This window comes from Pholis gunnellus (assembly GCF_910591455.1).
Source record: "Pholis gunnellus genome assembly, chromosome: 7".
In the NCBI taxonomy this organism is placed as follows: domain Eukaryota; kingdom Metazoa; phylum Chordata; class Actinopteri; order Perciformes; family Pholidae; genus Pholis; species Pholis gunnellus.
Window position 1 is genome coordinate 5,539,468 of NC_136533.1, and position 16,120 is coordinate 5,555,587.

General features: G+C 39.7%; 2 protein-coding genes across 2 annotated transcripts in view; one reads left to right on the forward strand and one right to left on the reverse strand.

Annotated features, from left to right (window-relative positions):
- The window catches only part of ap3b2 (adaptor related protein complex 3 subunit beta 2), a gene marked incomplete at its 5' end in the record, with an annotated part of 33,263 nt that extends 24,490 nt beyond the window's left edge, over window positions 1-8,773 (forward strand). Inside the window, 5 exons of the mRNA XM_079163475.1 lie at window positions 12-24; window positions 308-392; window positions 644-741; window positions 3,398-3,536; window positions 4,989-8,773. Of these exons, the coding sequence (XP_079019601.1) occupies window positions 12-24; window positions 308-392; window positions 644-741; window positions 3,398-3,536; window positions 4,989-5,139 (486 nt within the window). The 3' untranslated portion in view covers window positions 5,140-8,773. The remainder of the gene's footprint in view (window positions 1-11; window positions 25-307; window positions 393-643; window positions 742-3,397; window positions 3,537-4,988) is intronic.
- A 144-nt stretch (window positions 8,774-8,917) lies between these two features.
- sv2 (synaptic vesicle glycoprotein 2) lies at window positions 8,918-15,988 on the reverse strand (the record flags this gene model as incomplete). The annotated part of the gene is made up of 13 exons (XM_079163207.1): window positions 8,918-9,683; window positions 9,784-9,943; window positions 10,098-10,193; window positions 10,482-10,612; window positions 10,995-11,083; window positions 11,536-11,634; window positions 11,895-11,975; window positions 12,079-12,242; window positions 13,268-13,389; window positions 13,638-13,800; window positions 14,257-14,418; window positions 14,717-14,815; window positions 15,892-15,988. The coding sequence occupies 13 exons, from the start codon at window positions 15,986-15,988 to the stop codon at window positions 9,500-9,502; spliced, it is 1,647 nt and encodes a 548-aa protein (XP_079019333.1). The 3' UTR covers window positions 8,918-9,499.
- Between the last annotated feature and the right edge of the window lie 132 nt (window positions 15,989-16,120).

Below are 16,120 nucleotides of genomic sequence, written 5' to 3' on the forward strand. Positions count from 1 at the left end.
GGGTCAAAGAGTTTCCAGAGATCGGTGAGTGACGGGCGGGTGGGGCCCAACGGGGACGGCAACTTCTCATTGTGTCTTTGTAGTTACTATACAAGAATAAAAGCATTGAAAGAATTCTCTTGTTAAAGACAAATAAACATGTTTTCATGTTATAAGCTGTCTCACCAGCATTCACACTTTTTAGTATCCGTGCTGCAGTGGCGGACACAAGTTTAATCTCAGATCAAAGTTGCCGACTGACGGTTTGTGTTGTTTTATTCGTGCGTGGTGTCAACACTGCTGTCTTTTTGTTCCTGCTCGTTGACAGAGCTGCTGCCAGCAGGTGAGACGGCCACAGCTGTGATGGGCATCGATTTCTGTGACTCAACGCAAGCAGCAAACTTCCAGCTGTGGTGAGATGGATTCTGTGTTTTAATGTGTCGACTTCCTGCGTTTCAGCACCCTGCAGTCCTCTCATAGTACTGTGTGAAAACAGACAGCCAGCTTATGCTGCTGGGGTTTGTGTACAGCACTGAGGAGACAAAAACAAGTTAACAGTGATGTTGAGATCACATAAGTTCAGACAACCCTCTATCCTTTTTTAGAAATATGATAACAATTCCTTAAACTGCTGTTTTTTTTTCACGTTTCTCTCCATTTTCAGCACTCACACCAGGAAATTCTTCGTATCGATTCAGCCGCCGGTCGGGGAGCTGATGAGGCCCGTCTTCCTGACAGAAAATGAGTTTAAAAAGGAGCAAGGTGAGCGATAAAAAGGAAATTATAGTACTCTATTAATGAATATAGATTATAAAAAACACTGTGACTTTATGGGGGAGTTGGTATGTCTGTACTGTGTGGAGGAGGATAGACAAGGGATTTTCATTTTATGTTTATTTGAACAACTTTATTTTCATTTTTTGCGTTGACATGTGAATTATAAATTAAGGGCAGTATCTTATAGTCACATATATGCAGTCCACTGAGACCAGTACTTTACATTTGATGATATATTGATTTGGTCTTTTTGTAAAGGTGAATTACTCTGCAGTTTATTTTGCCATTTGAAGTCTAGTCCTTTATTTGAGGGTTTTGCAGCTATTCCAAATATGTTCATTATTTCCTTTCCATCACTTATCACACTGATTATTATTCTGAGATCATATTGAAGGGATTCATATGCCGTCCTTGCTAAACAGGCGTTGGAGTGTCATATTTTGTGTCAGTAAAAACATTTGTCAGGTTCAAATAGACGCTCGAGAAAGAGAAGAAAAACCTGCTGTGCCTTTGTCAATCAAAGACAGTCTGATTTACAAATTCAATAACTGAATACAAACTATTGGAACATTGATAAAAGACAGTAACATGGTCGATTATGGAAAAGAAGTATGAAGGAGAAAATAAAATCAGCATCATTTTCTCTCCCCAACAGCTTAACTGATGTTTCGCAGTAGACCGGATACATTTAGCTCTGAATACTTCTTTGAATCGGTATTTTTTTTTTAAAGTGTACTGTGTGTTGGTATATTTCTGACATGGGACACACTCGTCTATCACTGTGCTAAACGCTGCCAGTGTGGGTATTGGGACAGATCCTAAGTGTTTACTGACCACTTGAAATACCCCAGCCAGGTTTTTGAAATGCAGCCAAGTCTTAAGTGTTTGGGAAGCAGCTACAGACGACGGTTATCAGCATGTTTCTGTTGTGTGGTGTCCATTTCCCATCCTGACTAACACTGAGCGAGTTTTGAGCTTGAGCAAACCCGTAGTGACTCTTTAAACATGTGTCATATCCACGGTTCCTCCCTCTCGGTACTGTCCCCCATAGAGAAGCTATTACTAGGTAAGTTGATAGATTTGTTTTTCCCAGCCATCTGTGTGCCCACCTGCCTTTTAGCCAACCTCACACAGACCACCCCACTCCTCCTCCTCCTCCTCCTCCCCCTCCCTCCTCTAATGCCTCCGGCTGACTCCCCCCCCCCTCCTGCCTTGGTAATCAACACTTAATTGCATCTCCAGCAGCTGCAGACAGACTCACCTGTACTAACCTGCATCGTATTAAAGGCCGCTCACACTCTGCTACACCGGGAATGACTGGAAATGCTCATCCACTGATCCCGAGGCACTCTTCAAGCACCGTGTGAACAAAAAAGAAAAATGACATCAGGCTCGTTCATAGTTCTGTTTCCTGAGCTTTGAAGCTGCTGATGACCTCTGACCATGTTGGGAATCTGAAGTGTTGCAATGTCACAATGTTTGTTGTACATTCAAACCTCGTAAGCACGGATTGTTTTTGTGATTTGCAGGTTGAAAGACGTCTAAAAGCAAGTTATATTTGGTTGAAGAAGTTAACTTTTTTAGACGTCGTGGTTTTAATTACTAGATTTCAACGTGCAACAAACTAATATTTTATCTGCTGAATTAATTGTTTGTTTAGTTTTTGAGTGTTTTCCAGCCTTTGTGACTCGGGACTCAAGGAAGTGTTTTATCTGAATACTTTGCCAAGGGCCTGGATATGTATAAATACAATATACAGTAATTCATTAGCAGTAAACCTAGATTTAAGTCAGAAAAAAAGGCAGAAAAATAATGATTATTTTGTGTAGTGATATTGTGTATTTCTGCTCTCCTTCCCTGCTTACTTATCTTGTGATGGGTCCTAAACCCTAAATTAGGAAGCACTGGTGATCTTTACAATAATAATAATAATATATTAAAATATTACAATGATATCAAGCAATTAAAAAACCGATCAAATTCCTTTATTTAAAAAGCTGGAACCAGCAAATGTTTGGCATTTTTGTTTCTAAGTAACTGAAATGGTAAGTCAGTTAATTATGTTGTTGAGTTATTGTTTCAGCGCTAGTTAGGACTTGCTTCTCACCGACGTACCATTCAAACACTGTTGAAACAAAATGTACTGTATATAATCAAGTTTTCAAACAATGATTTCAACGTCTTTTGACCTGCAAATCTCCAAAATCAATGCAAACAATGTTAATGTAAATGCTTTGGTACAAAATGTCTTACTTTCAAACTACATTGAACCACTTGTATTGCTTTGAATTCACTAAGAATCCTTCAGTGGGAAGCACCAGACCATTCCAGTCTAAGTTCCAGTCGCATTTTGTACTCATTGATGTATTGAGTCTTGCATCAAATCACCGCTGTGCGCCCTATATACAGTATCCATATACTGTATATGTCTGTAGCTCGCAAATATCATTAAATAATAGATCTAATTTGACTTCATATGTAAAGCAGCACTGTACTGAGTCCCCACACTGATACAGTGCGAGCAGCACCTTGTTATTAATAACTGCTTTGCACTTTATGCGACTGGTAGATGTTAAATAGGCGGCAGCTACAACTTTAGAGCTTTCCCAGTTTGACCAGTGCTCCGCTCATTCCTCCACAGGTCAGCTGATGGGTATGAACGAGATCACGGAGAAGCTAACCCTGGACGCAGAGTGTCGGAACGAACACGCCATCGTCCAGAGGGTGACCACCGCCGCCAACCTCAGCAGAGTCCCCTGTGGGTCAGATAGAGAGTGCAGGTGAGACGATTAGAATGAAGGTCATCAGGAAACGTCCTCCAGCGTTTCTCCTGTGACGGTGCTGATCTCAAGTGTAAATGATGATCTAGAAAGAGGGCTGTACGCTGTCTGTGAGAGAAGCTGAGATCACACATTTCAAGTACAATCTTGTATGTGTAATGTGTTTTTAATCCATGAATTATTAATGTGTGCACCTCTCTACACTGTCAGTGGTTGGAGCAGATTTCAGCTTTAAAGGGTTGGTTCACCCACATCCAAAAATATTTTTTTTTAGTTACGCCTAGTGATAAAGACCAGAGGTGGAAGTACTTTTACTTCACTTAAAGTAGCAATACCACAGAGTAGAAATACTCTGTTATGTAGAACTCCTGCGTTTACATTTTACTTAAGTAAAAGTACAAATGTATTAGCATCAAAGTATACTTACAGCACTAAAAGTAATAGTAGTAGTTATGCAAAATGACCCATTTCAGAATAATGTATATTATATTATTGGATAATAGTTATTGATGCATTAATATGTGAGCATCACTTTAATGTTGCAGCTGGTACATGTGGAGCTAATTTTAATTATTTTAAAGTTTATATATTGCTGGGTAGCTTGTGAGTTTACCTTCAGGGATCAATAATGTCTTATTCAAGTATTGCATCATAATTTGTTGATTGATTATATTTTGTATATTATTAATCTCAATCGGCATGGTAATTTGAAATAAATGTAGTGGAATAACAATATTTCCCTCTGAATTGGTCTCCTAAAGATTACATTCCCATACAACAAAACTGCTTCGTTAATTGTGTTTCGAGGAATCGTATCTTTTCCCGGATTAGATTTCCACGGAAGAGATGACAGGATGGTTCAAACAAACACAGGACTTTCACCCAGGAGAGCGCTGTTTGTGTCCCGTGTGAAACCAAAAGTCAACGTTCATTTATTTTAGATAAAGTCTGTAACTTCAATAATGTAACGCATGTACATATTTTAATCAAAACTATGATGTTATACTAAACCTAACCAAGTACTTTTATTGCATCTTTGTTTTGTTTCAATTCACAATGTTAACCAAGTGTTTAAAACTACCACCGTAATCCTTGAAGCATATTTGAGAATGCAGTTTTGATGAAAGGATTGCTGAACTACAATGAAGTATAAATGACCAGAAAATGGAAATACTCAAGCCGAGTACAAGTACCTCAAAATTGCACTCAAGTACAGTACTTGAGTAAATGTAGTTAGTTACTTTCCTCCACTGGGGTATTAAGGAAAGCATATTTCTTCACAGCGTCATGCGGAGATGTTTAAAAGTTCCTTTTTGTGCATAATTGTTGACAAACCTGCTGATTGACGCTCACGTGTGTCCCTCCTTTATTCTGTGGCTTCGTCTTTACTTCCGATCTTTGCTGCTTTGACTTCAGTCCTCCTGTCCCTCCTCCTGGTCATCCTGTCCACAGGTTCGCGGGCCGGACGGTGACCAGCAGCAGCCTGGTGTTGGCCACCGTGGCGACCAAAGAGGAAGGAGACGCCCAGCTGACGGTCAACTGTGAGAAAATGGTGATCGGCACGATGCTGGTGAAGGACATCCTCCTGGCTCTGACGCAGTGACGCGTGAGCTCTCCCCCTCTGCCCCCTCACCTTAACTCACCTCTCGCATATCGTCCATCACACGTGTAGCATCTCCTCCGTTCTCCTGTTAGCAGCAGCGTCAGCGAGGAAGTTTCCAGAACTCCAGTTTGTTGTTTTGTTAAAGAGCCCTATACTTTTAGAAATGACCCCTATACTCACTGAATGCCACAGCTGTTTACGACAATCACACATGACCTGATATGAAATCCCCTCTCGCCCTTTTAAAGTTTCTGAGTCAACATACAAAAGGAGATTTGTGCATCTTCTAAACCTTAAATCCACTTAAAATGAATGACCTCGCATCGACTCATCTCAATTTGCTCGCTGAATATCAGGACAAGAGGTGAGCAAAACACAAGGTCGGCTTACTCAATGTTTTCTAAGCTTTCAACCACATCTTGTGGTCTTCCTCTCAGCGGATGCAGTGACTGAATGAAGGAAAGGCGAGTTTATTTGCAATTCAAAGTGATTAACAAAAGGCATAAAAAGGTATGAGGACAAGATATAAAAAATACCCCCAAAATAAGTCGAGTAGAATAGAAAAAATGGAAGATAAAAATAAGAGACAGCAGCTTATTACAACCCATATTTACGTTTATTGTTAAGTGCCCTCTAGTGGCTGTAGTAAGTATGACAGGAGCAAAGGAGGAAGGTGACTATAAAGTTTGCCTTAAGGGCTTTCTGCCAGAAATCTCTTTGGGTTTAGGCGCCAAACCTACTTGGTGAGGTTTAGTAAAAGATTTGGGTTTTGTTCACATAAAATCTTTCTGGTACGTCACGTATAGTATATTAACTTATATATGTAACTTAATTAAGTCACTTAACAAACATGCGTATTTTATCCCAAACTACAATCTTTTCCTCAACATAACCAACTCGTTTTGCTGCCTAAACCAAATTGAGACAGTTCACAACATTAACCACGTGTTCAAAATTGCGACCCTTATGAGGACTTGTTGATCTCTATTGTTGGGCTATAATTTAGGAAACGCTCCTGTGGCTCGTATTAGAGGGAGGGAACAATAATCCTTTAGGTTGGAGGACTTGTGGGAATAAGATACAATAAATAAAACAGATTTAATAGGAGAATAAAAGCTGCAATTCAAGATAAGATCAATAGTCTCAAATTTAATTTAATAAAAGACAGTTTTATGTTTTAAGCCTTGAAGTAAAAGAAGTTTGTAGAGTTGGATCAGACCTCAAGTTTTCTGGGAGTTTTGTGCATAAAAGTGAATGAATGCTGTTTGGTTTTGACTCTGGGAATCAGTAAGACGATCCCAATCCTCGAGGACGATGAAGGAGGCCTTTCACTTCCAATGATAAACTCCAAAGTATGACCCCCTGTAATAATGTGATCTCACTTACATACTTAGGTCATGTGATAACAACTCCATCTGCTGAGGAAGGCCATGAGATGCAGCTTGACATCCCTGAAACACAAAGTTAGTTAACTGTGTTTTTAGGATTTCTTTTTGCCAAAACAAAAGGAAGTCTTAATTAAAAAAAAGAAAATGTAATCTTGTTTCACCCATAAAGTTTATTTTATTTAGAAATAAGGTGCCCCAAGTAAGTAATTATAATTCTTTAAATAGTGCATGCCCACATCTGTCCCACCAGTTTTAGCTTAAGTTATTAGTAATCAGACTAATTTAAGATTTAAATAATATAAGTAATGTTTTATATACTGTAGGAATAAATTCCACCTAAACACGTCACCACAATAAAACAGACTATCAGCATAATCTATTCTCGTCCAGTTATTTGAAGTCATTACTTGAATGTAGCATGAAGGCTCCACTGAGACAACAACGACCTGTAACTGAGTCATTCCATTTCGGCACAATAAATAACTTTGTTAGTTGAAAACTGCTCCTGGGAATAAAGACGGATCTTCATCTCAAATTCTGCGATTTCAAGCATCTGCCTCGCTGTCATAGTGCACATGTTCATTACAATAAGTGGGGCATTTATAGAAACTGAAGATGTATAAATGTTATTGTATGTATTGCAACATGTAATACAGTACTACTATAAGTAAGGTGTGGTGTGAGTGTGTGTGTGTGTGTGTGTGTGTGCGGGCGTGATGACACTGGACATTTAATTTGCTGTTTTTAAAATGACTCAAAATGACACTTGACTTGAAATCATCATGAAGCACATTATAATAATAATAATAAACACTGGACAATAAGTAGGAAACCTCTTGTATTGGTCGACTGCTACGAGATACAAATATTTAAAAGTCTTACATTTTACATTTAATTATAAATTCATAAATTTGCCCGAGAACAAATTTCTGATGCAAATGTCATTTTAATGTAGTTACTGAAACAAATCCAAATTCTCGAGCTTCAGCTAACTCAAAGTCAGACTTTCACTAAAATCTGATTTCCACCTGACTGTGTGTGAAGGTGACTGTTTAGTTTATGAGGATGAATTGTAAGACCGTATAATGGTGCTCATGATAACGTGAGACACTTTCAAGTTGAGTCTTACTTTGATGTCATTTGTCAGGCGAGACCGTTTTCATGCCTTCTGTTTCGTTTTCAGGTCAGAGGTCATGTGGCTTCTTTTTTGTTTGTTGTGGACCCTCATGTGTCCAGCGGCTGCATGTTTCTTATCTTTTAACACAATATCTGTGTATTTATTTATTGTTTTACTGTTGGAGAATGTGTTTTACCAAAGGAGTACGTTAGTCTAACTTCAGCCCTTGTCATAGAAAACTGAGCGTCAGCAGCAGTGGACGTTTTTATTTCGGCCTTTTTTCTTTTGTACCTGTTGCATTGTTTACCATTAAACCACTCAGACCTGATACTTGTAGTTACTGCGTCACAGTCAGGATGAAGAATGTAAAGAGTAATAAATTATACTTCTAATGTAAAGATCCACTGAAAAAGAGACTGCTTTCACAGAAACGGTTGGATAAAATTATTTAATTCATGTCTTGCGATCTTTTTTTTTTACCTGCATCGGCTTTCAAATATCCAAAGTGTTTTATTCAAACTGTGTGTGGTTGTGAAATGTGGTCCTGAAGTATTACAAGTTTATTTATTATACAAATAAAAAAAAAAAAGATACATTCTCATGTGTCGTATGTTATTTACTCAAATCATTCTCCATAATCCGTCCTAAAAATGTCTGAACATTTCAGGGGACGTCCTCGTTTTCTGGTGTGTTCAACAGTTAGAAAGTACTGTACTAGAAGGTTTACTTGTTCTACCAAGGTAAGAAACGTCTATAATGAATGCTGAACTTTAACTCGTAGGGAAGTATTTCTTTACTATTGTATTGGTATTTTTTTGTGAAGTAACTGAATACTTCCTACCCCACCAGTGTTCAGTACAACCTGAGCTGTAAACACACACAGCTGAAATGAACAAAAGTAGTATTTATTAAAAAAAAAAAAGATTGAATCACAAACCCGGCTTTACAGATTCCCTGATGGGAGCCCATCAACAATGTGGCCACTCTGATGAGCAGCTCTGTACCTGTTCTGGTCCTTTATTTTACAATGATTGTGATCTTTGGTTTTCCACAGGATCGCTGAACTGGTGCGATCCAGTTTGTGCAGAGTCTCCTCTCAAAGCCACGGTATGCATAGAAGTACACGCGATATAGAGTTTGTGAAAAAGGACACTTGGTCGTTTTTTGAAAACGGCGATTTGTTGATATATTACAACTGCTGTGCAGTCTGTGAGCTGGAAAAATGATCACGGAAGACCGTTTAAATAGTAAATCACAAAGTAAAACAGACGTGGAATGTGCAGTGTTTTTAATTTCTTTGACTAATTGCAAAACTCTCGACTAAGCAGATAATCGGCGACTACACCTAGAAGCCAGAAAACATCCTTCCTGATCCTTTTAAGTTAAATTTGACACACACATTTTAATAAATGAGCCTCTAATCCAATCACTGATGATTCTCCAGACCCTCAACACTAGTACTTTGATTTAGAAGATACGATTTTTGTGGAGTTTAGAAACTTTCTGAAGATGTTCTTCATACTCACTTCTAAAAAGGATTTAAATCCTCAAGAGCTCACAAAATATACGCATTAGTACAGCTGCATCTCTTTTTCTCCTTACTCACTTTCCTGAATAATAATTTTTAGAAGGTGGAGACTGTCCCGACTGTCTTTTCTTTTATCGTTGGCTTTCTTTTAATTAAAAAAAATAAGGCACAGAGAGATGACAGAAGGCACAGGGTTCAAACATCCCCTTGAGAGCAGAAACGGGAAGTAAACGATCAGAGAACAAACACAGTGATCCTCCGGTCTGCTTCCATCAGGACATTTAGAGGATGTTTTCATATTAAAATATCATGTAGATCCGAAAGAGATCAAGTGAGCTCAGTCTGCCTGGTTTGTGGAAGCACAAGAGCCACCAGGCCTCCGGTCAGCAGCAGAAACGACACCAGCAGGACCGGCACGGCACAGTTTGTGTCCATCAACCGGCCAAAGGCCACGTTACCCATGATGGCCGCCACTCGGCCCACGCCGGTGAAGAAACCGAGAGCAGAGGACCTGAAGGGAAGAAGAGAGACACCAGGACAGAGCAACCTAAACCACCATGCTTAAGCCAGTGTTATGCACTTTGCTTTACTTAAGCTTTAAGAAACGTTACCGTAGCTGGGTGGGGTAGAGCTCCGTGCCCAGCACGTCCAGTGCGTTCCAGGTGATCACGGACACGCCGCTGAAGATGCAGGACAGGACCAGACTCTGGATTTTGGTCTGGACCACGTAGATGAGGAAGATGCTCAGACTGGACAGCAGCAGGCTGCAGGCTGGAGACACAACAAGGAAGGTGGAGAGATTTAGGGACACTCGAGGATTAAAAGATGGCTGGTTATGTGGATGGACATTTCTCAGCAGCATGATCTTGTGGTAGAAGTGCATACATGTTGATAAAATAGTGATCAAAAATACTAAAAGACTCACACAGTAGAGCCTTTCCTCCCAGTCTGTCTATCATGACAATGGTGAAGATGTTACCCGGTAGGTTTGATGCAGCAATGATGAAGCCCTCCATATACACTGTCAGGTGAGGAAGGTACAGGAAGGTAAAATACAAAAACATCCATTCAAACTATTATAAGGGAATAAAAAAGAAAAGCCTCTAAATAATATCAATACCTCTTCTAACTCTATTTGTAAGTACTTTCATGAGATGTATTGTAATTGCACTAAAGAGGATTTAACCTCATTCTCAAACTCCATATTTTCTTCTGTGGCTGAGCTATAAACTTGTGCTTCACATCCTGTTCTGTGTTTGCTTCCTCCAGTGAAATCTGCATAAATTCTTTTGTCATCCCAGATACACACCTGCCGTCTTGACCGGGTAGCAGCTTTGGTTGTTGAGTGAAGACGGGAGCGACACGTTGGAGCAGGGCGAGCCGCCGCCGTTCTCCATTCTTTCAAACAGCTCCGGAAACCACATCCATAGTCCGTAGTAACTATAGACAAGCACGTTAAAAAAAAGAGATTTTAGCTTTTCGTTTACAACAAATGGTACAGTACAGACAGTTTTTAATGTGAAACTATACAAGCGCTACCCTGAGACTACAGGAACATGATAAAAAGTCACATAAGTTGTTAAAAATGAATTGTTTTTGCAGTTAAGTATCACGATTTCTGGTTGTTGAAGATAAACTATTCACAACGGTTATCTCTCGCTGTCATTTAGAGCTGCAGAGCTGCCTGCTGTAGATATCACATCAGCAGTGTTGAAAGACACTGAATTTGTAGACAATTCTGACAACACAGATATAAAGGAGAGTTCCAGTTTCACTGCAGATGCTCGTCAGTCTACATGTAGAGGTGCAGACGGTTTCTCACCCGAAGGAGATGCAGTAGAAGACGATGAGCAGAGCGATGCTCCTGGTTTTGAGCGGCCCATTAAACATCTGTTTAATCGGCATCAAGACCTGCAAGTGAAACCAAAGACATTATATAAAATGACAATGACATGACATTTTATACAATAATCAAGGAAATATACTAATTATAAATAAAAGGAATAAGAATTATTACCAACAGGGCAGAATGCCCACAGGGGCTCGTAAAGTCCAGTCTTACTGTTGTCTTGTTTGTGCAAGTTTGTGCTGAAATGTTGAATATTCTTAAATAAATGTGTCAAATCCAATAACCACACAGTAAACTTGCATAGAAGTACATACAACCATGCTGCTTCAGGTCCTACAAAGACATATTGAACAGCGATGGTCCCTGTGGGTCTACGAAGATGTAGAAGACAGGCATCACCCTTCAATATATACAGCAGAATTTCAGAAATGTGCTTTTACACAGTTCTGCAGCGGTCCTCAGACTCAAACAACCTCTAGAATCATCTCTGTGGATGTCGAGTTTGTGACGTTACCTTCTTCACCGTACAGGCCAGTCTCTCTGTCCGTGAGCCCCGGGTTCTGCTCTCCTCCTGTTCCCCTCTTTGCTTGGAGCTGGTGCATAAACCAAATTCCTTCAAAAGAGTTCAAGGCAAGAATAGATACTTAAGAGTTGAATGAAGGAAATGTTTTTAGAGAACTATAAAAAAAACACAAACGATGTACTTTCATTACAAATATCACTTCCCTTTTGATTTCCTCTTTTGCACTATTTGTTTGTTTTCTTTTTATTATTCGTAATTTAAATCTCTATCCTATGCTACAAATATGTACATCACATGTTATATTTGTCCACTAAACAATGATGAGTATGAGAACATCACTCGGTTCATACCGGTAAAACCTTTCCTTTTCCCCTCATGTTCAGCTTAAACATCACTTGGAAGACGTGGATCGCCTCTTTCTCCCGGCCCGCCTGGCAAAGACGGGACACAAATCTCAAAGACAGCACAGAAGAAAAATAAACAAAATAAAACGCCAGGCTGCAAACACCAGAACTAGTCCGGGCCTTTAAATACCTCCATGAGGAACTTGGGGCTCTCGGGCATGAGCAGCCGGAAGAGGAGGGCTGAGGTGAGGCTGGGAACAGAGCAGAGCACCACGAACAGTCTCCAGCTCTGGAAGTCCAGCGTCCCCAGTGAGAAATGTGCCCAGGTTCTTGGGATCACCAACCAGGCCAGACCTGCAGACAAAAAGACAGTCACTCATTGATAAACACATTGAACTACGTTGTCTTATTTTGAAAGCGCCTGCCAGGGAGGTTCCTGCTTTCACCTTAAAGTTTAAATGTCAAAATCTTTGTGTTTGAAGGATGTATAAATACCATGAAGGTTTTTAAGGTGAGAACAATTTGACTAAACGTGGTATTGATCCAGCTTTAGGATTTCAGCCACCAAATGATTCATTTTTGGCTACGACTACGAGCCGAGACTGAATTACAATTTGTAGACGCGTTTGTAGTTTCTAGTGGTTAAGACTTGGACTATACGACTGCAATGTGCCCGGTTCTGGAGCTTTGTAGCCCTTCACAACCCTCTGTCTCTGTATTTCCTGTCTGCATCTCCACAGCCGCTATGAAATAAAGGCAAAATGACAAAGGAATATATATATGATACATCAAAACATCTTATTTTTGAGCCATTTTATTTGCTTTTCAGATATGGAATCTATAACATTTAAGCTTGTATGTTGTTGTTGAACGCTAACAAAATAACTGCTCTGATATTTTGGTTAAAATGATGTGGTGTTCGTACTTACATGAACATAACTCGCCAGTTCAGTGATATAATGCGGACAGAAAACTCCACTAGAATGTTTCAGTTTTGTAGAAAGATCAAATCGAAAATATAATCATATAATATCTTTTGTGTTATCCATAATATTGTGAAATGTTAACATGTAGGTGGCGCTTCAAATGAGCCCAGTAGGTTTTCTGCCTCTTACTGCACTGAGATATTATTTCTCTGTTATATTTGTGTATTTATCTAAATTTTGCAAATAAAATAAAAAAACCTGCTACTGTAAGACAAGTCAAAACGTCTGTCATTAAAAGGCTGATTGATTACACCAGCAAGCTAATGTGCAGAATAATACACATCACGTTTTAGCATGTGACTAACGTTTGTCAGCACTTGTGCTTACAACTTTGGTGAAATTGTGTTTTTGATCCCACAACACTGACATTGTTTTATTGATATATTCTCCCACCTGCAGCCAGGATGTTTCCTGCCATCCAGAAGGTGGCCAGAGCGCTGATCATTGTACCTCTCCTCAGTCGGGGCATGAATTCTGAGAAGTACGAGAAGATAACAGGGATCGACCCGCCGACCCTGCAGAGGTAAACAAAAGAAGTTGTTGTTGTGTACTTATTCGCTACCGTTAACTCATTTTGGACGTCAAACAATGGTTGGTCACATGAGGGCACAACTAAATTGAGACTGTTGTTTTCCCTAAATGTCCTTCATGAAGGAACATGTAGGTTCTGTAAGAATAAAAACATACTGCATTCACTGTTAGGCCGTCAGCTAAGTAACTCCAGAAATAAAAAAAAATGTAAATCGTATTCAAATCTTGTTACCCGATGCCACTGATGAACCGCAGCAGCAGGAAGAGCCAGAACCACGGAGCCACGCTGGCCAGACCTCCAAACACCCCGTTAACTGTCAGGGACACGACCAGGACCCTGCGCCGCCCCCGCTGGTCCGCCAGGTATCCCCACGTGTAGCCCCCCACCATCATTCCTAGGAAACAGGAAGTAAGACAATGACATGCAAACATCAGTATTCAGCTCTAAGCATTGTTCAACTCTAGTCTTATTTTCCTTTAGTGTTGATTTTACAACTAGATTTAACAGTTTAGGCTCTTTTTTGTTTTGATTCAATGTTTAGTCTATAAAATGATAAAAAATGTATAACAGTGAAAAAGTGCCATTCACAGTTTCTGAGAGCCTATGGTGATGTCTTTAATGTGCTTGTTTTGTCGGACCAACAGTCTCAAACCCCAAAATATTAAATTCACTGTCATTTATGACAAAGAAAAGCAGCAAAGCCTCTCATCTGAGAAGCCGAAACCAGAGAATAATTAGCATTTTTGCTGAAGAGAAAAAACTGGAACGATAATCGATTATCATAACGATTGCCGATCAATTTCTCTGTCGATCGACCTCAGCTCCGTTCAATTAAATGATTGTGAATCACCGAGGAATATGCTGGCGGTGAGCAGGCCCATGTCTGAAGAGCTCAGCAGCAGGTCGCAGCGCGCCGTTGGCAGCAGAAAAGACACGCAGAGGATCTCCACGGCATCGCTGGCATTGGCCCAACCGCACACCACCAACAGCAGCCAGTGGAACGCTCCAAACCCTGAGAGACAAAAGCAGAACAAAGAGAGAAGTTATCCATTAAAAAAAATCACCTGACCTCTTTACAGGCTTGTTTGTGATACACATTCAACAGTGGTGTAGTGTAGCTGCCCTGCTCATGACGGACAACAGACACTTTAGGTTAGAAAGATGTAATCCTCTTTAAACCGACATATCTAAATCCTCAAAACTGATTCTCCATGTCCCTGTCCCCCCCCCCCACACACACACACAAAAAAAAACAAAGAGCAATAACAACACAAAAATGACAGCCACAGGTAACAACAAAACCATCAGACCTGCTTCCTCGACTGCTTCCTCATACGTTAATCTTCTTTCTGCGCTCCCTCCAGCATCACATGTGATGTTTGACGTGCTCCTGACGAAAGTTATTTCTCCTAAAAAGCAGCAACAAACACAAACACACACAAACAGGTCAAAGGAAACAGAAGCACCAGATGAAAAGGGATATTTAAGAAGTTATTTTGTCACACCACACATTTAGAGGTTGGTCTTATTGTCTAATGAAAGCACTCAACACCTCTACGTGAGGTCATGTAGAAGAAATTGTCAAGACAGATGAAGTTTTTTTTTTTTTTTTGAATAATTTGTTTTTCCACCATATTACTGAAAACTACAAAAACAAAACTGAGCGAGGAAGTATTTGAGTGCTGGTTTGTTTCAAGGGCTCATGTCGCGCAGTAGATTAATTGATTAGTTAATTGACAGAATGTTAATCAGCAACTAACAGCTACTATTTTGATAATTGATTCATAATTTTAGTTTCAAGCAGAAATGCCAATATTTCACTGGCAGAGGAATCTAAGGCAGGCTGCAATTAACAGTTATTGTATTATCAATTACTCTGCAGATTATTTGCCCAATAATTGATGGTGTGCTCTGTAAAAATGAGAACATGGTGAAAAAATACCCATAACTATCTGTATGCATTTTATTTTATAATCTTTTATATGTTTTGTTTGATTAGAATCTGAATCATGAAGAGTAACTAGCTGTTAAATAAATGTAGTGCAGTGAAATATAGTGCAACAGTAGAAAGTAGCATTAAATGGAAATACTTGTGTAAAGTACAAGTTCCTCAAACAATCTGTTCTCAAGAACAGTACTTGAGTAAATGTAGGCTAACTATTTATATAGTATATATAGTATAGTCAGTAAAGTTGTCAAGTAGTGGATTCTAATGTAATAGTAGGAAGTAGTATTAAATGGAAATGCTCACAGTTAAGTACAAGTTCCTCAAAATACTGAAGTAACAGTTATACTTGTTGTGTAAATGTACTTATGTTTTCTGAGGGATAATTTGTGTCATGCACTACAAATCACGTGTTTTTTTCTTCTGCGTGGATAAACTTATAAAAGAACAAATAAAAGAACAATACCTCATTACCTCTAAATAAGGTGAGAACTACTGAGTCGAGACCGAGTTAAACTCACAGTATCAACAAACTCTTACCTTCATCCGGGTCCTTCTCGTTGGGCTCCAGGTAGGTCACACCTGTGAGAAGCGGCTCTCGTGCCTCCGCGTCTCCGGTATGCACGTGACGAAACATCACCACCCTCCCGGACGTCTCTAATATGGGCACAGATTGAAACCACAACCCCTGTCCAGGTCCACGTTATACTGTTGCATCTGTCTCATGACTGCTATAGCTAACAGTGAAGCTAACCAGGAAGTAAAGGGA